This window comes from Arabidopsis thaliana, chromosome 2 (genome assembly GCF_000001735.4).
Source record: "Arabidopsis thaliana chromosome 2, partial sequence".
NCBI classification, from domain to species: Eukaryota; Viridiplantae; Streptophyta; class Magnoliopsida; order Brassicales; family Brassicaceae; genus Arabidopsis; species Arabidopsis thaliana.
In genome coordinates, this window is record NC_003071.7 from 11,287,123 (window position 1) to 11,307,668 (window position 20,546).

The following is a 20,546-nucleotide window of genomic DNA, read 5'->3' on the forward strand; positions in this document are numbered from 1 at the left end:
TTACATTTAAAATGTACTTCCCAAATAATATAGTAGGATATACAAAATTTAAGCAAACAATATAAAATTGTTTGTAATCCATGTTGGTTTTAAAATGGGATTACTCTAGCTTCTTTTTTTTTTTTTTTTCCGCAGGGATTACTCTACCTCAAAATGTAACATTTTAGATCCTTTATAATGACTTCCCAAATCTCATAGGCATTATATCGTAAATACTTTGAACCTTCAAGGGAAAGTTCATAAATGTACTTATCAATTAATATTATTAAATTATTAAACAAACATAATAAGTTTGGATTAGTTGCATCTACATAACATTGCTTTTTGTTCATGTTTTTTGATCATTTATGATCTTAGCATTCACATAATAATTAATGAGTATATACTGTACGACAAAAGCTATCTGAGATATCTTACAAGGGCTTCAGTATTTTCTCAAAAGCATCATTTGCTTTCTTTTTCCCTGTCCTCTAAATTACAGGCACTGACCAAACTCAAAGTCCTCCATAAGTAAAATCTATGAGAGGATGGCACAAGTGTAATTCAATTCCTGCTGCTAGGGTTACTTGAATCTGCGTGAGCACCTAGAGCTTCCATTATGCTCTCGACCCACCTGCCACACACATACACAAAACCATGGAAAACCCAGGTGGCGATATATCTCAATTTGATCAGTTATTTGACAAGAGGACTTAATCCAAAGCCTAGTTCATGTGTTCCACATATGAAAAGATCAAGATTTACCCTTCAAGTCCTGGTTTCTCTGGGTAGTAGACGTTTTTCAATCCTAGTCTTCTAGCAGCTGATGCAGTTGTCTCTCCAATGCAGGCAACGTAATTGCTCCATTGCTCCTCATTTTGAATCAGATGCAGCCAGGCGCTGTCAAAATCACGTAAGCGATGGACCAAACCCACTCGATCATAATAGAAGAGATTATATGAATGAGGTATTGCTGAGTGATCAAAAAAGAGACAGATGACGATTGATGGCGCTTACCGAACTGCAGAAGGAGAAGCTACAGAAAGAACAGGAGCAGATAGTGCCTGTTGCAGGAGCACCGTATCAACACTCTGCACCGGAACCTAGTAATAGAAAAAAAAACAGAAAATGACCATTACAATATCTTTAAATAAGCACATACCAAGGGCTAAAACATGTGAGCCAATATAAAAATTATGACTAAGCCAAATAATATATGCAATGAGTTACTTTTTATAGGGCTTGTCTACTAAGTGTAACGACGGCTTACTGTTGTGTATGTATTCAGCCTGACAACTTCAAACCCACGTTTGGACAACCCTTCCACTAAGATTCATATGTCGAACAGGAAGCAGAGTAAGCTGGTCAGTCATGGACTTCAAAATCTTAAAAAATACATACATAAACTAAGTTAATTAAGCATATCCAAATCTATTTACTGCATCTCATCAAAGATTTAATAATTTGATGAAGATCTATACTTCAATCCCACTGCCTAATAAAACTGTACAGGATACGAATTATCTATTGTATTTTTGTTGTTCAGCGCTAATACTTTTCATCTATGTGGTCAACACAATAAGCTCAACTGAATTGAGAAAACCTAACAACACACACCAATATCATTGCCTGCTTTTAGAGAAGCCGGGTATAAGACAGAGGACCTTTTGCCAACTTTCTCTGGAAGCTCCGAAGCCAAGACTTTACCAGTTGCTGAAACAATGAAAACAAAACCAGCCAAGACTGTAACATTGTATGTACGACGACCACTCATAAATTACCTATATTTACATTGGCTTGATGAATGCGAAGACATAAAAGAAAATACATAAACATTGATGAGAGAATGCTTCCATCACAAATAATTCATCATCTCATAAACGTAAATATGATCTTCGATGCTCTATGATTCATGGAAACAAACAATGACAAGGGTTATTATGGGTCATATCATCCATAGTCAGACACAAGCATATAAACCAATGATAATGTAAATTCGTAAACTATTAAATGCTTGAAGATGCACAGATTGCAGATATAAAGACTAAAATGGAGTGTATAGAAGCAGAGTCTAAATAGAAAAGTTATGGAACCTTTTGATGGTGTAAAGGCAACATGAAGCAATCCATCTGCCGATTTCATTGCCTCTTCAAATACCCTGGCTGTTCCAGCTCCTACTACACCTATTTGCACTTCTGGGGAGCTAGCTGTCCTGAGGAATGGAGACCAATGGGGTTTAACTCAAGGGAAACCTCGCTATTGACATAGTTGTGTTAGAAATATCCATGAAGATTACACATATATCTGAATATCTAAATAAAACGCTAGACTAGTCCCATTGCCTATCAATAACAATAACAATGACAACACAAGAAGTGAACTCACTAGCAACACATTCCATAGCTTTCTTCTGACAACACATAGCTTACTGAAACAGTTCAAAATTCACAAAACGAGTCAAGAACCAGGGCTTACTTCCACGCCTCGAGAAAAACAGAACCTGCTTCTGGAGATGTTATGATGATCCAGTCAAAGCTCTTATCTAGCAAAATAAAACGAAACTAAACATATCAGAATACCAAAAAGTAAACAGAAGCAAGAGTAAACATAGCCATCCAACAACATATATTAAGCATAACATAGAAATAAGAAGAAGCAAGAGTTTTCCTCCATTATCTGTATACGAATCAGAAATCACCATTTAATACAGAAGCAAGCCGATCGAAATCAGGTCCTCGCGCATGTTGAATCAACGGAAGCTCTAAAGATGATATGCCATTTTTCTCCTGCAATTTCACCATAGTAAAGAACAGAATTTTGAATAACTTCAGAAAATTTCATGATCCCAAATCTAATTCACTGTGAAATGCATACCAAAGCTTTGATGATTTGATTGTTCTTGCCTCGTTCTCGTGTTACGACGACCTGAGGAATCGAATTGGAGCTACTAACGGAGGAAGAAGATGAAGAGACGGACGAAGAAATTGAATTTCGAATTGGGGAAGGAGAAGCGAAAACTGGTTTGCTCAGAGATTGGATATGTGAAGAATGAAATGAAGAAGAAGACGATAATGGAGGTTGAAAAGATAAGATAGAGCAGTGAGAAAGGAGTAATAATGCCATTAGAAAAAGTTCCAAGATGGAGAGATGTTGTCTCACGGAAGCGCCGGTGAAAATGGAATCGTAGTCGCTTTATTTTGCCGGTGGTTTTTGTCAGAAACAGAAAGAAACCAAATCCAAACGAAGATGATGAATAGTTGAATACAATTCTATCTCCACGTGCGTTTTAATGTCTCTCTTTTTTGTTTTTTGTTTTTTCATTTGAGCCCAATTTTGTTACACTACAGCCCAATAGTGTTTTTTAGTCTATTCAAGTTGTTTACACACTACGGCCCAATAAAAATTTAGTAAAGTTAAATTATGAATCACCAAAATTTGTTAAATATTATTATTTATTATTTCAAAATCTAAAAAAAGTTAGGTTTGCAATCTTGTAATAAATATAGTTCAACAAATTTTTTAGAAATGTTTTACATGCAAATTATCATCTTATTTACATTTACTTAAAAATTTACTACTGATATTACCACTAAAATTGTGTTTTTACATCCAAATATTTCTTAATATTGAAGTATGTATGCTCTTTAACACTACGCACAAATCTCTTTACGAACACATTAAGCCAACTATATGTCTCTTTACTTTCAATTTTGCATGGTTTCTTTAACTAAAATTGTTGATTCAAAAATAAAACTTCGAATGATAGTATATTTATAAGAAAACTACAATTTGAAAATATTCATTATAAAGTTGCCGAATAAGACCAAAATTTCATTTTCGGTTTTGAATAATAGATATCAAATATATATATAAAAATGAGCGATTAATGTCGTCTACAACCCTTGGCCTTCCAAGCTAAGGATGTGGGTTAGATTGATATATACTAGAGTCTTAGATAATTCGAAGATAAATTAAATTCAAAATGTCAAAAAGGTAAAAAGCCAAATGAACTATTATGTTGATGTAGCAACCAAAATAGCTAGTGAGTCATATTTGATCTTTTTATTCAGATAATTAGAAGCAATGATTAGTGTGCAAATCACCAAAATTCAAATATATATAACTGAGGAACAACAATATCTTATCAAACAATCATGAGACGAAGGCCACAACCTTTGGCTACATTTTTCAATAAGTAATTTGGTGACTTATCTTTACTGCTGACTTAAGCCAACAAATAACAGAAAGTTACTCTTCCAGCCATGTAGGCTGGCTGGTGGTCATCAGCTTCATTTCCAGCACTGCCCTGAATTAGCGAGACCACAATGCTTGCGGTATGCATATTGGAGCAATGCAATCTGCAGGGGAGATTTGATTTTCAGTGAAGAGACAGTTGACAATGAAAGTTTTGAAACTATTCCAGACTTACCGTAGTGAACACAGGTCTGGTGCCGGAAACTGTTAACTTTAAAACCTAGATATTTACAAGATGATCAAGCGAACTATCTGCCCCATATACTTAAATGCCTTTGCCGTTTCCTTCAAGCATTTGTTCTTCTCGTCCCGACTCCAGTGCTTCATTTCCCAAAAGCATCACCAAAACATCAGATTTTAGCAACTGGTGGAATGAAGAGTTATAATTTTCATTGACAATCTGACCTCCCCAAGCACGTTAAGCTTCTCACGGACGCCTTTAAGCAAGTCTTGTGCATCCCCTTCCCACCTATTGAACTCCAGCTCCTTTCCTTCCAGAAGTTTCTCAGATACCTTAATGAATCAACTGATCAGTTACATTTGAACACCTCGCATATAAGGGTTACCAAACAATTATGACAGTCCAAATCATGGGATATATTGATAAAAGTAAGAACCAGAACACAACAGAACCAACAAAAAGAATGTACAGTTATGATAAATCTCAAAAATAAAGACAAAAGCATAGTTCACCCGTTGGTTAATACCACATTAACCTAACTAACAGTCGGTTAACAAGTTCTTTTGGGGCAAGCTTTAAACTAATTGAGCAAGCCTGGTGTTGGTTGGTTTTGGTTTAGGATCTGAGTGTTTCTTTATCACAGTTCTATTTGTAAGTTGAGTCTCAATGAAGAAGAATGGAAATCTTCTCACATTCTCATTCTCATTCTTATCGCCACTCTCTCATACCCACCATAACCGCAAAACTCCCGATAAACCCAACTCTCCTGAATCCACTATATCTATATCAATCTCTAACTCTATCAAACTAGCTGTTACCATTCAATATCCTAGATGTGACATTATGCAGTTGAAAATTTCTTCTATGTTACTCTGTGAACACTTATCAAAGAAACTAACCTGTCTTACAAATAACTTGACCACCAGCAATGTGTGAAAAGTATACTAAAAACCAGCAAAACTCCCGATAAATCGAACTCTCCTGAATCCATTTATATCGATACTAATCTTTAATATATCGAACTAGCTTTAACCATTCAATATGCTGGATGTGACCTTATGCAGTTATATAACTCTTCTATGTTACTTTATGAAAGCTTTCCAAAGAAACTAACCTGTCTTACAAGAACTTGACCACCAGCAATATGTGAAAAGTAGATACTGTAGAAATGAGAAAGAAACAAAGGAGCACTTTCTCCTGCTTGTTCTTCCAAATACTTTGCATAAGAAACTCCTACATTACTTGGTTCTGGTATAACCAAATCTTGTTCTCTTAACCATTGTAGATCCTTCTCAATACTTTCACATCTCTCTAATCCTGTTCTCCTAAAGTAAGCATCTGTACATTGAACACAAACCCCATTAACCCAAATCATTACCAAACTGTCAAATTCGAGACCAAAGTAGGGTTCTTACAAGACACATTCTCAGATTCGTCAACAATTCGTTCAATAGTATCGAAGACAAGCTTGCTATCAACTAAGTACTTAAGAAACCCTTCTTTGCTAGGCTTCCAAGTCTCTTCCTTTACTTCATCATCATCATCATCGTCTTCTTCTTCTTCTTCTTCTTCCTTCTCGGTGTCAGTTTTATCTTCAGAAAGATCTAATTTTTTACCATTAACATTGCGTAATCTCATGGCGACGAATCTCATTTCCTCAGTTATACCAATGTTTTCTCCTGGGTATTGTTTCCTGTACCTTGTTCTCTTCCTCTGTGAGGCCTTTTGTTGTGACGGTGTTGGTGTCGAACGACATAGATTGAGAAGATGCTTTTGTGGCTTTCTCTGAGTTGAGATTTGGAATGGGAAAGAGATAGATGTGTGAAGATGAGAGTGAGTGAGCTTACGAGGTGTAGAGAGTAATGGAGTTGGCCTGAGAAGAGAAGCCATGGATTCCGACGACCAAGATAGACGCTGCCTTCACTTTGATTTCTCGCTTTCAGCCTAATCGACAAACATTGGAAAACCAAACACCCTTAATTTTGTTATTATTTACATGTCATGCCATTAATTATTTCATAACTAGCCTAAATAGGGCAGATGTAAAAAATAAATAGTTTTTTTTATATTTACATTATGCTTAGATTAGTTGATAAGCCATAAAAAAAAGGCTTAGATAATTAGATTAGTTGAGATAACTTTGGTTTCAGTACGTACGTGTCTATGTATTATTCGCCATTATTCTATTAGTATAATGTATGTTGAAAAATGACCAAACATTTTAGAGCATTTCCATCCATTAAATATTTATTGACTTTATTCAAACGTACAAGTGACCACAATGTGGTGCAACCTTTTTATTAATATAAATCCAAACGTGCATTAGTGAAACAAACGAATCATCAACAATATACAAGATACAATAATTGATCTCTTTAGATCCTAATTGGAGCTTTTGCATGAGGTGAACGAATGTCTCGGATCTTCTTTTCTTTTGAAAGTATTCCTGCTAACCTTCACAACCAAAATTTAAATATATTAGCAAAATACTTTTAATCACCTTAAGTATGAAAGAATAAAGCTATAAAATGCAAAAATTGGGCCACTTACTTTATAAGAGCATGTTCATTAGTCGTTTCATAAGCATTTTCGTTACAACCCGAGTCTAGGTTGACTCTTGCAACAGGTTTTTTAAGTAGTTCATCTCCTGTCTTGGCAAGAATGTCCAGATTCTCGACGGTAGCGATATCAACAGAAGCAGCATCCCCAGTTAATGTGTCATCCTATATAATTAATACCCAAATCTTAGGAATTGTGGAGACAAAGAAAAAGAAATGGTTAGTGCGCTAGCTGATTTTGATACCTGGATGCGAATATAGTTGGCTTCGGAATGAAGAGCTCGAAAAACGGCAGAGAGATGGAAATCAACCATGTCGGAGCTAGCTTGCGAGAAAGCATCAATGATAGGTGTAGAGTTGTCGTGTGTTAACCAATTCAATAGTCCCCAACCAGCTACTTCTTTTGCATTGAATTTCTCTTCGGCTTTATGATTTCCGGTTCCAAGCGAAAGCACAAGAAACCTTCCGTAATCATTTGGTCTTATTGGGAAAAAGTCACTGCTTCCTCCTGAGATCTCATTTGTTACTTCCCCAATGGCCAACAAAGCCTATACTTGACATATAACAACTATATCATGATCTATTCAAGATTTTTACAGAAAACTCGTATCGATTATTATAAGAAATTCCATAGTAAAAAATGAAATATAGTCTAACATTGTGTGTTCATGTTATAATTATTCAATTTAAGTCCATAATAATTGTTGATATATTATATTCTTCGTATAAAAACCCTATTGCTACATAAATGATAAATCCAATATTTAGAAATTTACCGGGTTGTTAGCTGCAACTCCACCATCAATAAGATTGTATTCTTTAGCGTTTCCGTTTAAATCTTCAACTTTGAAGAAATGGGCAGGCAAGTATGTAGGGGCAGCTGAAGTTGAGATGGCAATGTCTGCGAGGGTTGCGTCCTTGAGAGGATGGTTTTTTACCTATAAAATAGTCATATATATATTAAACCAAAGTTTTGTTAATTATTATATTGTAATTTCACAAATAGAACAAGCTATAAACAAACCTCATAACTACTAAAGATAGTAGGTTGAAGATGCTTGATATCGAACGTTGGAATGACAACGTTGGTAAGTGTTTGACTCAACTTTGTATCACCCAACTTAGCGTGGATAAGCTGATGAAGGTATTTACCGTCATATTTAGGACCAGTCAAGGACTTCACGAGTTTTTTGGCGGCTGAGAATGGGAAATGATCTTGAGGGAAGATCTTCGGACATTGCTCAAGATAGAAATCTTTAATTTCAGACGCTGCAAATAAGGGTCGGCCTTCCTTATTAGGCGCGGTGAGCATGGCTGTCACTAGACCACCGGTGCTTGTTCCCGCTATTACATCAAAGTAGTCTGCAAGCCTTGCTTCTTCTCCATCCAATTTCTATGCATCCATGTATATATATGAGTTAAGAAAATATAATTTTACAAACATAATATTTGTATAGTTAGGTAGCACATATATACCTGGAGTTCGGACTCGAGAAAACCAAGGATAACGGCAGGGATTAGCCCTCTAATGCCACCACCGTCGATGCTGAGGATTGTAACTAAGTTTCCATAGGTCGGGGGCTGGAGAGGAGATTTGGGGCTGTCCATTTGCATCTTACAGAACAAGCAAAGCAATGTATTGATATTTCTTTTTTTTAATGGATATCAATGTATTGATACTTGAGGAGATAGAACTTTGATTGTGAGATATTATGAGAGGTTAATGAACTCTATGTATTTATAGGACACTAGTGGCTGCTGTTTCAAAGTTAGACCATGTCTTCATTCTTAGGATATTAGCTTGTCAAATTAACTTGCATACTTCGTCCTTTGGTTTGAACTCTAATTCTATTGGTTCTTGTTTCTTCCTTTGTAGACAACATGGACTTTTCGTGAGCCTCTTTACTTCTTCCACATTAAGACCATGTCAACCCTTTTATTACAAAACTACAATGTTTTTTTTTGTTCAAATGAAATTAACTTCCCCATTTTCGGGTTTCTTGGTATGTCACTTTTTTCTAATGAATTCTAAGCTTTATATAATTTTCGTTTAGATTCTGCTCACGAGTTCACACACAAAGGATCGTTCTTCTAGTCACCTAGAGACGATGTTAATGAGAGAAAACAACCTACGATGTAATATTACTGCTACTTATACTTCCAACAATGAATCTTTTGTATAAACAACGTAAGCAACTAAGCATGGTCAATTGGTCAAAGAAGTTACTTTACGTTCAATATATTATGGGGTAAAGACAGCTGTGTCATGGGAGTTTTGAAAAAATCAGTGCCGTGACAAATAGAAAGTTACAAAAAATATCTTTTATGGCAATATTAGAAAATCTTTAGTATTTTAGCCGCCGCTCAATACTTATCCCCCAACACTGCAACTTTCTTTCATTGACCAAATGAAGTCAATTTGTACATACAACAATTTGTTTTTCATTTAACACCCTTAGTTTACTATACTCAATTCAAATAATATAAATATGCATATTTTCCCAGAAAAAATACTTTTATTCTTTCTAAATCCACCAAAATTCAAAAATAAATATTAAATTATTTATTAATAACCTTAATTTCAAGTTTTTTTGTTTATGTAATATTTGATCATTTAAGGCAAATAGAGACATACTCAAAGTCCAAGTTTGATATAATTTGTAAAATTATAATTGATTTCAAAATTTATAACACATCTGCTAGACCGTGAGTAATATTAAATTCGAATTGTCACTGATGGTTAGTCACATATGTAAAAAAGTTTGAAAGAGATTTAAGCTATATTTATTGGTTTTAATAAAAAAAAAATTTATGGTTGAACCTCACAGTTACAAAAATAAAAATATATTAAAAGAAAAGTTTTTTTTATTACAAAACAATTTTTTTTTATTGAGCAATAACTTCTTGATGTGAATGTTTTATTGAGCAATATCGTTTTTTTTTGTGGTGCTCTACCGTAAAATTTCGTAATGTATTTTTGGAACAATTGACAAAGAAAAGAATAGAATCGCATATATTATTATTATTTTCCGCGAAAACACTTAGAAATTTTGTGAGCAATATACTTTTATCCTTTCAAATCACATGATTCGACATTGATATGCTGGAATATCTTTTTTTCTCAAGACATGCAAAGTTGAAGTTTCTTCATCATTGAGTTGATAGAATTCTTTGATTAGATAGATAAAGAGATGGAAAATGAAGTTGACACTTTTATTCTCACCCACCAATGTGAAGTATTTACAATTGGTTGTTTTTTGGATCCCAAATTGCAGTTGAAATGATGACAAGAAAAAAAACTGCGGTTGATAATCACCAATCAAACCTATACTATTATCCCTGTATCCCAATATAAAATCAAGAGTTGTACTTGTAATTATATTTAAGTTTGTCTATTTAAAACTATAATGCAAAGAAATGGTTACATTTGTTTTTTTTTCTTATTCTTTTTCACCGGTTACATTTGATTTAATGTAATACTTTTAGAATTAAATAGATCTTGCATTTCATACAAATTTGTATGTTTGAACATTTGCAAAGTGTTATATTTTATTAAGACCAATTGGAACCCAAAATCAATGAATAATTTTGATACGGCAAATCATCAATCTCGAATATGATTAGTAAGTGAGTGAATGTGTACCAAAAATGACACCTTAATTCGTCGTCGTCATCATCTTATTACAATTATCCGATTAGCAGAATTATTATTTCAATTTTTGCTTTCTGAATTTGAATGCTTTTAATATATATATATATATATATATATATAATATGATGAGAGAGAAATTTATTGAGTAATCAAGAAAGATGATTTGCAAAACTAACCACTTTTGATAATTTAATTTAAAATATAAATTAAGAAAATTTACTATTAAGAAAAAAAATTTATTGAGATTTCTCAAACCATCAATCTCATCAATTGGTAAACTACTCTCTCAAGATGCCACGTAGACAAACACTCTGATAGCTAATTCTCAAATGCCACGTGTACCTGCAAAGCTTTCCTACTTCTCAAAACGTGAGAAGGTTTCATTGAGGAAATTCAAAACGTCATTATAAACACTCTTCTTAGTTTATGATCGTCTCCTCTCCATCTATCCCTCACGGGCCTCACCCTTCTTGGTTTATAATTTTAGAACATTAATTACTAGAGTTTATGATTTCTTTCGGTTCTCTAGGGTTTTCACTTCGAATTGAAGCCGATAACATATTAAAATTTAGTCGAAGGACGAAACTTTTTGGTTTTGACCGTCTTGATTAACAAATTTTCTTTTCTTTATATCGTTCTCACATCCGCTATTTTATCAATTATATAATTTTTACAAAGCATATATTTTCAACCGCTAAACCAATCGTTTAAACTGCTTGATAACATTTAAAACCGCAACCGTCCACTTTTGTATACTCCTGTAATTTTATCCACATTGGCTGCGTTTAAACCAATCACACTAAGTTCCAAACAAATTCTTTCTTATACTGAGTATGACCATCGTTTTTAGTTGTAAAGAAACAAATTTTTTGTTTTTGATTTAATCTTACTATTCTGAATTTTTTGGTCTAAAATTCCTTAAATTAAAAAAAAATAGAAGATTTAAACGAACTAAAACAATTGATACAAATTTATTTTCTATTAAACAATATTACATTAAAGATCGAATCCGGGTCGGGTAATGTAACTCAAAACTTGCTTGGTGCGACCCTCTCCACTTTGCCAGCCTCATTCATCTCTAAAAATAAACAAAAACCAGTTTTTTTGTTGTTGTTCAGGTCAAGTAGTTTGGTTTAACTACTTTTTATACGTGGACCAATGAAACACCAAGAAGCCACTAATTTTCTTTATTAAAAACTAAAACTGAATAACAAAATAACTAAAAAAAAAGGAAAAAAAATAAAATAAACAAACAAAACCGAACATTATGAAAGAGAGAGAATGCCAGATGGATGATGAAGATGAGCCGATGAGAGATAGCTTCATGATTTGTCTCCGCGACCGCAGTTATCTCTTTCTAATTTCTGTCTGAAATAATAAATTAAACTTCTTCTACTACCTCCGATCATCATAATCCTCCGGTAAGACTTCTCTTCTCTTCTTGAATCTTCTTGATGCAGCTTTTTTTTGTCGGCATACAACTTTTGTATTTTTCATATTTTTTTTTTCTCCAGCTGATAAACTCAGAATTCTTGAAATTCGGAAACTTTTCATTTTTCTTTGAATTGTAGGAAATTATCATTGTTCGTATTTATCTTCTTAAAAAAACACTATTAAATCCTGGAATTGGTAATTATTTACTCACGTTTCCGAATTTGTTTACACAAAGATGAAAATCCGATGATCTTGATTAAAGTATGTTTGATTCTTGTATACCATATTTGTTTGATTAGAGTAATTTGATCATCAAAGATGTTTTGTATTCAATTTTTTCTCAATTAGTCTTTATGTTTTGTAGCAATTTCAGGTTACAGGGGAATGGAGGACTTAAAAACTGTTGAAGCATCTGATAATGTTGTTAGTGATAATGTTGAGAAAGTCAATCCTGAGTTGATTGATTCCACCATTCGAGAATCTAACATACAATCTGCAACAAAGGTTGATAATATTCCACAATCTCAAACTGACACTGAAGAGACTCAACAATCTCAAACTGATACTGAAGAGACTCAACAATCTCAAACTGATGACACTACCGGCAATGCGAAGATTTATGTCGATGACACGTTTTCGCCTTCTGATGCTGCAACCGCTGCGGTGTTAACCGGAAAAGATAGTACGAGTACAACAATTGTAGAAGAAGTGATGGAGCCAGATGAGATTGGTTTACCTAGTGTCAAGATTACCGAGGCTGCGACGGGTACAGCAAGAAATGGTGGGGGGTCACCTAGAACTGTATCATCTCCTAGATTTTCAGGATCACCGGTGAGCACTGGAACACCGAAAAATGTGGACTCACATCGAGGTTTAATCGATACCGCAGCGCCATTTGAATCTGTTAAAGAAGCTGTATCAAAATTTGGAGGAATTACTGACTGGAAGTCTCACCGAATGCAAGCGGTAGAGGTATTGTACTAACGGATACATTTGGATTATTTCTCGTTTTAATTTGTTGTTGCCTTTCTTGTTCATATTTTCGTGTATGGTTTTGCAGAGACGAAAGCTTATTGAAGAAGAGCTTAAAAAGATTCATGAGGAGATTCCTGAGTACAAAACACATTCAGAAACTGCAGAGGCTGCAAAACTGCAAGTGCTTAAGGAGCTGGAAAGCACAAAGAGACTTATAGAACAGTTGAAGCTTAATTTGGACAAGGCACAAACAGAAGAACAACAGGCGAAGCAAGACTCGGAGCTTGCTAAGCTGAGGGTTGAAGAGATGGAACAAGGAATAGCTGAAGATGTCAGTGTTGCAGCTAAAGCGCAACTTGAGGTGGCTAAGGCGAGGCATACAACAGCGATTACAGAGTTGTCTTCTGTCAAGGAGGAACTAGAAACTCTGCATAAGGAATATGATGCTCTGGTGCAAGATAAAGATGTGGCTGTAAAGAAAGTAGAAGAAGCAATGTTGGCGTCAAAAGAAGTTGAGAAGACAGTGGAAGAACTCACCATAGAGTTGATAGCTACAAAGGAGTCATTGGAATCAGCACATGCTTCTCATTTAGAGGCGGAAGAACAGAGGATTGGAGCAGCTATGGCTAGAGACCAGGATACTCACCGTTGGGAGAAGGAACTGAAGCAAGCGGAAGAGGAACTCCAAAGACTTAACCAACAGATACATTCTTCGAAAGATCTAAAATCGAAGCTCGACACTGCCTCAGCGCTGCTTCTTGATTTGAAGGCGGAATTGGTAGCTTATATGGAATCCAAGCTAAAACAAGAAGCGTGTGACTCAACCACAAACACCGATCCTTCGACAGAAAACATGAGCCATCCAGATTTACATGCAGCTGTTGCCTCTGCAAAGAAGGAACTTGAAGAGGTCAATGTCAATATTGAGAAAGCAGCTGCTGAAGTGAGTTGCTTGAAATTGGCCTCCTCTTCCTTGCAACTGGAACTCGAGAAAGAAAAGTCTACTCTTGCCTCTATCAAACAGAGAGAAGGAATGGCCTCTATAGCAGTAGCTTCTATAGAGGCTGAAATTGACAGAACGAGGTCGGAAATAGCTTCGGTTCAGTCAAAGGAGAAAGACGCGAGAGAGAAAATGGTGGAGCTACCGAAGCAACTTCAGCAAGCAGCAGAAGAGGCTGATGAAGCAAAGTCACTTGCTGAAGTTGCTCGCGAAGAGCTACGAAAGGCGAAAGAAGAAGCAGAGCAAGCAAAAGCTGGAGCAAGTACAATGGAGAGCAGGCTATTTGCTGCGCAGAAGGAAATCGAAGCAGCTAAAGCTTCAGAGAGGCTGGCCTTAGCTGCCATCAAGGCTTTGGAGGAGAGTGAATCAACATTGAAAGCTAATGACACCGATTCTCCACGAAGCGTTACACTTTCGCTAGAAGAGTACTATGAGCTCAGCAAACGTGCTCACGAGGCAGAAGAACTCGCGAACGCAAGAGTAGCAGCAGCGGTTTCAAGAATCGAGGAAGCTAAAGAAACAGAAATGAGAAGCTTGGAGAAGTTGGAAGAAGTAAACAGAGACATGGATGCGAGAAAGAAGGCATTAAAAGAAGCAACTGAAAAGGCTGAGAAGGCCAAAGAAGGGAAGTTGGGGGTGGAGCAGGAGCTGAGGAAATGGAGGGCAGAACATGAACAAAAGAGAAAGGCTGGTGATGGAGTCAACACTGAGAAAAACCTAAAAGAAAGCTTTGAAGGAGGAAAGATGGAGCAATCACCTGAAGCTGTTGTTTATGCCTCCAGCCCAAGTGAGTCATATGGAACAGAAGAAAACTCTGAAACCAATCTATCCCCACAGACCAAGTCTCGAAAGAAAAAGAAGAAGCTTTCTTTCCCCCGGTTTTTTATGTTCTTGTCAAAGAAGAAGTCACATAATAATTGAGTTCAGTTTCAATTCAAACGCCTAATTCTCTTTTGATCTATTGGAGCTTTGTATTCAGAAAGAACTCCATTTGAACAAGTATTGTGGTGTAAATGGTTTTTTCATTTCTTTTCTATTTGTTTGCACTGTGTAAGTCGAGTCCTCCTTTTATCAAAAGAAAAAACGTGATGGGGAAATGAAACCATAAAAGTCATTCATTTTGTACATACTTGTGTATTGGTCATACAAATATACAAGATACATAAAAGGAACATAAAGAGCACAATACAGAGTTGGATGAGGTTCTTAGTTGAAATATCTACGAGAGACTTCGAAGACATTTGTCATTCACTAATTTCAATTTACTCAAATAATTTCAAGTATTTTAATATAGTGAATGACAAGTGTCTTCGAAATCTCTCATAGATATATTCACTATATTAAAATAAATAAAAATATTTTAATATAGTTTGATTATATAATTAAGCTTTAAATATTTTAATTTAACTTATTAATTAAATTATTTAAATTAACTTATTTAAATTTAGTTGTATAAGTCGTATAAATTTATTCTTATACATAAAATCATTAGAATTTTAATGAAATTTTTGATTTTATTAAAGTATACAAATTAAATAATATAATATAAGAATTTATTTCATGTTTTTATATACTAATATATATAGAATTAGTAACAATGTATATTAGTTGAGTTTACGGTTTATTTTAAGGCAAATATCTAATTATACTAAATTAACACTATTTTTTTTATTTATTAAAAAATACGTTAAAGATAACAATTTCTTATTAGTGTATGTAAATTTAAATATGTTTTAGACAATGTAATTAAAATTAGAATGAATCATTTACTCAAGAGTTAGATAAATGCATCAAAATGATAAATAGGAAAAACACCAAAAATATTATTTATCAATTAAATCAATCAATGAAAATTGTTATAACTAACAAATTAGGATAAATGAGAGTCATTTATTCGAGAGTGAACTCATGTGTATAAGTAAGTATAAGAATTAGAACTAAAACCGAATCTCAAATCTAAAGTACTAAAGTATTGTTTCCCTGTTAGAAGATCCGAAAGAAAAAATTTATAAGGACTTCTTATACACCATCAAAGCTTTGAAAATCAAAAAGAAGCTTGGTCAGTATTTTGGAGTCAAATATAATTAGATCTCGTGTATATGATTCAGAATAAGAATTAGAACCACAACCGTATCCCGAAAGCTAAAATAATATTTCCGTGTTACAAGATACAAAACCACTAACTCATAGGGAATTTGCTACATCGTAATTAGATCTCGTGTGTATGATTCAGTATAAGAATTAGAACCACAACCGTATCCCGAAAGCTAAAATAATGTTTCCGTGTTACAAGATACAAAACCACTAACTCATAGAGAATTTGCTACATCGTTAAAGAAAAAAAATACTTATTGTAATATTTACTATTTATAATTCAAGTATAAGATAGGTTTACCATAATATAGATTACATATTTTTTATTTTAGATTCATATATCCGAAAGAACTCATAAATCTTGTGAGACGAACCATACAACAAGGGCCATAGAAATAAATTAAAAGAAGCTTTTACTAAATTATAACTATAGATGGTTTTAAAGATAGACATCTTCACTTACATACATACGGTTCCAAAGATCATACAATACATATAGTTGCCTTCTCAGCTCTTGTTACTTCGAAGTCTCCAACACTTATATTACCATTAATCTCGAGACTAAAACAAGACAGATAAAAGTAAAATTTATGTTAGTTTACAATAAAAATAAAATTTATAACTAAGGTGAATCTCTAAAACAATTGATGAATAGAACAGAGCACTTACATTATTAGGCTATCTTAGCTTGCTTGTTACTCTCCAGCATTAGACCAAAGTGAATATGAGGAAAGTGTGCCCACTACAAAGTGTGAACCCAATTTAATCAGAATATTACTAAATCTAGTTTTCTTCAAAGATGTCAAAGCCCAATCTTTTATCAGAGTTGTATAAATTTAAGATCATATAATTATTCTTATTTTTAATTTAAAATTGGTACCCGTGATTAACTTTCTACACAACTCGTATGAGTGACTCGATATAAACTTATTAGAAAATTATATATATACCTATAATATTTAAATCCTAGAGAATAGAGTTAAATTTATTTATTTACAAATTTGTTAAGAATGTTCTCTACGTGTTTAGTCTTAAAATATGTTTTCAAACACAACTCATAAAATTAAATGGAGTATCTTCCAAATCATAAGGTCTCCAAGTCGAATTTGTAAAAAACTATAAAAAAATAAAAAATAATAATAATAAAAAAAACATCTACTATGACATATGTACTATAATTAAATAAGGAGGCCGCAATAATTCTTTATTGGTTACTAAAACTTAAGATATTTCTTTTGGCTAAAAAAAGCTTATAGTACTTTATAAAACTGTTTGAACATATAAAAGAAATAAAAACTTACATTCTTGGCAGCAGTGCTGAATGCTTCTCTGTGGCTTATGTCTGGATTATTCGCCTTAATCCTCTGAATTTCCTCTCTTCAAAGGTTTTAATATAAACACACAAATCAATAACCTCTTTCTTAACAGATTTGAACATTATATAGATATATAGATATATGTATGTCTAAAATGTTTTTGTTACTTTATGAATTGATTGTACGCAGAAGGTACTCGCTGCCGCTTCTCCGGAGCTGAAAGACAATATAATAATTTTAGCATATACAGTACACAAATTACTTTTCATGTTTACTTCTTTAGGTTTATATAGTAAGCAATACTTACGACGGTTTACAATCCGTTGCTCAGTTATGGTACGAGTTGAAATTCTTGAAGGGATTTTTGTGTGGCTTCTTGAGGAGGATCCATACTCTGGTACTGCATAGTTTGTTGCCTGATAAAAGTATAAATGCTAAGAAGTTTAGAGTATTTAATCACTTGGCCTTTTCTTTGATTTTTCAGACCAAAAATGGTGAATCAATAGGATTGAGTAGCAATCATGTATGTATTGTCTAGTTTCGGAAATGAAAAGAGAAAAAAGAAAGTGGACCAACTAAAAGATATTTCATTCATATTTAAGAGTAGTTAAAGTCTAAAAGACAAAACCTTTAAAGAAAGGAATCTGATATATATATTTTATAGAAAACAAAACAAACCTATGAAACCAGAAACCCTAACATTCATGTCAATCAAATCATAGAGTAAGTAACCGACAGCAGTAATAGATCAAACAAAAGCTAGGGCTCTATGAAGAAAAAGCAATTACGAAAAGGCTGCAGATATCAGTAACAGCTGGAAAAATAAACTTAAACATGACTTGAAAAGAGTAAAATATTTAAGTAATATTAAATTCTTTGGGGCTATGTAGATGTAGACGGCGGCTGGAGACAGAAACATGCAACTAGAGGCTCAGATTTCTGTCTATCATTCGTTTTTCAAAACAAACAAAAGAGCCCTAAATTTCAGAGGGTTGGTTCAAGTTTTTTTTTTTTTTTTTTTAAATTTACAATAAACCCTTCACAATTGAGGAGAGAGATGTTACCTGGAAATTAGGGCGTGAAAGCGACTGAAGAGCAGCTGCCATGTTTACAGACCACAGATTGGTGCAGTGACCGCATCGGACGGTCACGATGTCGAACAGGCTGCTGCATGGGACATTCACCTACACGTTTTAGCCAAACACAACCTCAAATATTAATTAATTGATCTTCTTTCTTGGAAAATTGGATCTGTTTACTAGATGATCCATAAGACATAGATCGACGAAAAGCTTATACTAAAATTTATGCTACTAAAATTTGTTATAAGATAATTATCATTAGACAAGGGAGAAAAAGTTGTTGCTTGTCTTGTTAATATAGATCAGATATTCCTATCATTTATGGGTTTTTTTTTTTTTTTGGGTAACATGTTAAGTTCTTTATGGGTTTAGAAGGCAAAATAGAAATAATGCAATCTAATCTTATGACATTAAACAAAAGTAGTTGCTTGAGAGATGATTATCTTCTCTTTTGAAGTTTTGCTGTAGCCACCATTTAAGATCCGGAAGTGACTCCATTTTCAATATGCGCAATTTGTTATAGATTAGTGAATAGGAACACACATATTTTTGACAAAAAAAAAAAGAAAAGGAACACAAATATATGCATGGCCATTTTAAAATAGGTTATCTTATGAGTCATAACTTAAAATGGTAAGTAAAATGCTCGTAATAGGATTTTCCTTTGAGGAAAGTAGGAAAAGAGCAGAAAATAAATCTATATGATGCTGAAAAAAGTCATGTATAGCAGAAGGATGGTGACTTCTCTCTGGCACCATAAGCTAAATGAAATATTTGTCACTGACAAAAATAAATTAAAACAGATTTAAATGAATAAGAACTTTGAACATTTGTAAGATAGTGGAACTGATGAAAAGAGCTTCACCACTCTTTATCAGAAACCAATATATAGTACAAAGGAAATTAAAGGTAGATCTATGCTTGATTATATCTTTATATATACGATATTTGGAGAAGCATAGATCCATTATATATAATATAACAGCAGATATAATAGATATATATGTATAGCAATTATACCGCAAGAATTATGTTGCAAAAGTTGCAAGGGATGTAGCAGAGCTGTTCGGTTGCCATCACAGAGTTAGCCATGATCGATCTGAGAAATAGGACCAAACAAGATGTTTGTGTTGAAGATTTAGATAGAAGAAGAGAGCAATTATATAGGTGAAAAGATATAGTCTCTCTCTCTCTCTCTATATATATATATATCAACCCGAACAGACACTTGCCTTAAAAACGGGTATTGTACTTCAACAACTATTCCAAGTGATCATAAAGGTAATTGAATAAATGGGAAGATAATACATAAGCCTAAGGAGAGGATGAGAGTTAAAGGGGCAAAATTATTATATGCAATGTGAAGGATTTGGGAATTTCCATGTAGGCTATATGTTCTATGTCTTTTAACGAGTAGGGTCCCTTCACTCATGGGGTTGCGTACCATAAGAAAAAAAAAAATTCTTATCGAAATACTGAGATGGACATAGTAGTTAAGTAATTTTTTTAAAAATGTAGTAATGTACCAGTTTTGTTATAACATTAGTTAACGGCAATAAAAAACGATATATTTTATTTAAAAGAGACGAAACTAAATGTTATGGAATAGATAAAAAATTGTAGAAAAAATATTTTCGTCAATGATTTACTATACATCGTTTATATCTATTATGGTGAAAATAAAATTACTAAGAAAAAAAAAAAATATATATATATATATATATATATATTTATGTTAAAGCAATTTACAAAATTTAAGTTCGATATATAATTCTTTTTAAAAGTGATGATTGCCTAAACAATATTTTGAATCATAATGTTATACAACCAATCCAGGGGGAGTCGGCTATATGCAAGATGTTGTATGTAGTAATGGAAGAATATTTGTATGCGCGAGAATATTGTATGTCGGCCTTCCTTCCAAGAACACTAAATTGAGATACTATAATATCGATGGTATAAAGAAAGATTGGTATATGAGAACGTTGATGACAACAACAGCAACAAAAAAGGTAGATGAG

At 33.6% G+C, this 20,546-nt stretch overlaps 5 protein-coding genes across 12 annotated transcripts; 1 reads left to right on the forward strand and 4 right to left on the reverse strand.

Moving 5' to 3' along the window:
- Window positions 1–185: 185 nt before the first annotated feature.
- HEMD (uroporphyrinogen-III synthase family protein) lies at window positions 186–3,239 on the reverse strand. 3 transcript variants are annotated; one of them, NM_128211.4, is made up of 9 exons: window positions 2,854–3,238; window positions 2,678–2,765; window positions 2,455–2,521; window positions 2,073–2,191; window positions 1,597–1,692; window positions 1,250–1,305; window positions 997–1,082; window positions 745–879; window positions 186–613 (listed from the first exon to the last, which is right to left on the reverse strand). In NM_128211.4, exons 1-9 carry the CDS (start codon window positions 3,100–3,102, stop codon window positions 544–546), a joined length of 966 nt encoding a protein of 321 aa, NP_565625.1. In that variant the 5' UTR covers window positions 3,103–3,238; the 3' UTR covers window positions 186–543. The 3 variants fall into 3 exon arrangements, with proteins under 3 accessions (NP_565625.1, NP_001324267.1, NP_001324266.1); NM_001336074.1 differs by having other exon boundaries at window positions 243–613; window positions 745–1,082; window positions 2,854–3,239; NM_001336073.1 differs by having other exon boundaries at window positions 243–879.
- Window positions 3,240–4,025: 786 nt separating this feature from the next.
- Window positions 4,026–6,453, reverse strand: HO2 (heme oxygenase 2). 4 transcript variants are annotated; one of them, NM_128212.3, is made up of 7 exons: window positions 5,830–6,323; window positions 5,529–5,752; window positions 5,314–5,395; window positions 5,143–5,225; window positions 4,639–4,746; window positions 4,409–4,554; window positions 4,096–4,337 (listed from the first exon to the last, which is right to left on the reverse strand). In NM_128212.3, exons 1-6 carry the CDS (start codon window positions 6,302–6,304, stop codon window positions 4,462–4,464), a joined length of 1,065 nt encoding a protein of 354 aa, NP_180223.2. In that variant the 5' UTR covers window positions 6,305–6,323; the 3' UTR covers window positions 4,096–4,337; window positions 4,409–4,461. The 4 variants fall into 4 exon arrangements, with proteins under 4 accessions (NP_001189610.1, NP_001325234.1, NP_180223.2 ...); NM_001202682.1 differs by lacking the exon at window positions 5,143–5,225 and having other exon boundaries at window positions 5,314–5,358; NM_001202681.2 differs by lacking the exons at window positions 5,143–5,225; window positions 5,314–5,395 and having other exon boundaries at window positions 4,026–4,337; window positions 5,830–6,453.
- A 126-nt stretch (window positions 6,454–6,579) lies between these two features.
- On the reverse strand, window positions 6,580–8,796 carry PLA2A (phospholipase A 2A). The gene is made up of 6 exons (NM_128213.4): window positions 8,449–8,796; window positions 7,997–8,365; window positions 7,749–7,910; window positions 7,218–7,520; window positions 6,965–7,137; window positions 6,580–6,868 (listed from the first exon to the last, which is right to left on the reverse strand). The coding sequence occupies exons 1-6, from the start codon at window positions 8,584–8,586 to the stop codon at window positions 6,790–6,792; spliced, it is 1,224 nt and encodes a 407-aa protein (NP_180224.1). The 5' UTR covers window positions 8,587–8,796; the 3' UTR covers window positions 6,580–6,789.
- A 2,995-nt stretch (window positions 8,797–11,791) lies between these two features.
- On the forward strand, window positions 11,792–15,197 carry WEB1 (WEAK CHLOROPLAST MOVEMENT UNDER BLUE LIGHT-like protein (DUF827)). 2 transcript variants are annotated; one of them, NM_128214.3, is made up of 3 exons: window positions 11,792–12,045; window positions 12,423–13,030; window positions 13,119–15,197. In NM_128214.3, the coding sequence occupies exons 2-3, from the start codon at window positions 12,443–12,445 to the stop codon at window positions 14,952–14,954; spliced, it is 2,424 nt and encodes an 807-aa protein (NP_180225.1). In that variant the 5' UTR covers window positions 11,792–12,045; window positions 12,423–12,442; the 3' UTR covers window positions 14,955–15,197. The 2 variants fall into 2 exon arrangements, with proteins under 2 accessions (NP_180225.1, NP_001325286.1); NM_001336076.1 differs by lacking the exon at window positions 11,792–12,045 and adding an exon at window positions 12,047–12,319 and having other exon boundaries at window positions 13,119–15,158.
- A 1,135-nt stretch (window positions 15,198–16,332) lies between these two features.
- Window positions 16,333–19,888, reverse strand: YAB5 (plant-specific transcription factor YABBY family protein). Of its 2 annotated transcripts, NM_179750.3 has the most exons (8): window positions 19,758–19,864; window positions 19,546–19,624; window positions 18,508–18,627; window positions 17,751–17,859; window positions 17,611–17,659; window positions 17,429–17,504; window positions 16,797–16,869; window positions 16,420–16,688 (listed from the first exon to the last, which is right to left on the reverse strand). In NM_179750.3, exons 2-7 carry the CDS (start codon window positions 19,615–19,617, stop codon window positions 16,801–16,803), a joined length of 495 nt encoding a protein of 164 aa, NP_850081.1. In that variant the 5' UTR covers window positions 19,618–19,624; window positions 19,758–19,864; the 3' UTR covers window positions 16,420–16,688; window positions 16,797–16,800. The 2 variants fall into 2 exon arrangements, with proteins under 2 accessions (NP_850080.1, NP_850081.1); NM_179749.3 differs by having other exon boundaries at window positions 16,333–16,688; window positions 19,546–19,888.
- Window positions 19,889–20,546: the final 658 nt, after the last annotated feature.

Excerpts from the sequence above, each read along its gene's own strand:
- HEMD (NM_128211.4), bottom strand. The coding sequence starts at position 3,102 with ATGGCATTATTACTCCTTTCTCACTGCTCTATCTTATCTTTTCAACCT. Across the intron at positions 2,522-2,677 it reads GCTTGCTTCTGTATTAAATG|ATAAGAGCTTTGACTGGATC; the intron begins GTGATTTCTGAT and ends TTATTTTGCTAG. Across the intron at positions 1,693-2,072 it reads TGCCTTTACACCATCAAAAG|CAACTGGTAAAGTCTTGGCT; the intron begins GTTCCATAACTT and ends TCATTGTTTCAG.
- HO2 (NM_128212.3), bottom strand. The coding sequence starts at position 6,304 with ATGGCTTCTCTTCTCAGGCCAACTCCATTACTCTCTACACCTCGTAAG. Across the intron at positions 5,396-5,528 it reads GTCAAGTTCTTGTAAGACAG|GAGAGTTCGATTTATCGGGA; the intron begins GTTAGTTTCTTT and ends AAATGGATTCAG. Across the intron at positions 5,226-5,313 it reads TCAAGTTATTTGTAAGACAG|CTAGTTTGATAGAGTTAGAG; the intron begins GTTAGTTTCTTT and ends GAATGGTAACAG.
- PLA2A (NM_128213.4), bottom strand. The coding sequence starts at position 8,586 with ATGCAAATGGACAGCCCCAAATCTCCTCTCCAGCCCCCGACCTATGGA. Across the intron at positions 8,366-8,448 it reads TTCTCGAGTCCGAACTCCAG|AAATTGGATGGAGAAGAAGC; the intron begins GTATATATGTGC and ends ATGGATGCATAG. Across the intron at positions 7,138-7,217 it reads CCAACTATATTCGCATCCAG|GATGACACATTAACTGGGGA; the intron begins GTATCAAAATCA and ends TTAATTATATAG.
- WEB1 (NM_128214.3), top strand. The coding sequence starts at position 12,443 with ATGGAGGACTTAAAAACTGTTGAAGCATCTGATAATGTTGTTAGTGAT. Across the intron at positions 13,031-13,118 it reads ACCGAATGCAAGCGGTAGAG|AGACGAAAGCTTATTGAAGA; the intron begins GTATTGTACTAA and ends ATGGTTTTGCAG.
- YAB5 (NM_179749.3), bottom strand. The coding sequence starts at position 19,617 with ATGGCTAACTCTGTGATGGCAACCGAACAGCTCTGCTACATCCCTTGC. Across the intron at positions 17,860-18,507 it reads TTTCACGCCCTAATTTCCAG|GCAACAAACTATGCAGTACC; the intron begins GTAACATCTCTC and ends TACTTTTATCAG. Across the intron at positions 17,505-17,610 it reads GCGTACAATCAATTCATAAA|AGAGGAAATTCAGAGGATTA; the intron begins GTAACAAAAACA and ends AAACCTTTGAAG.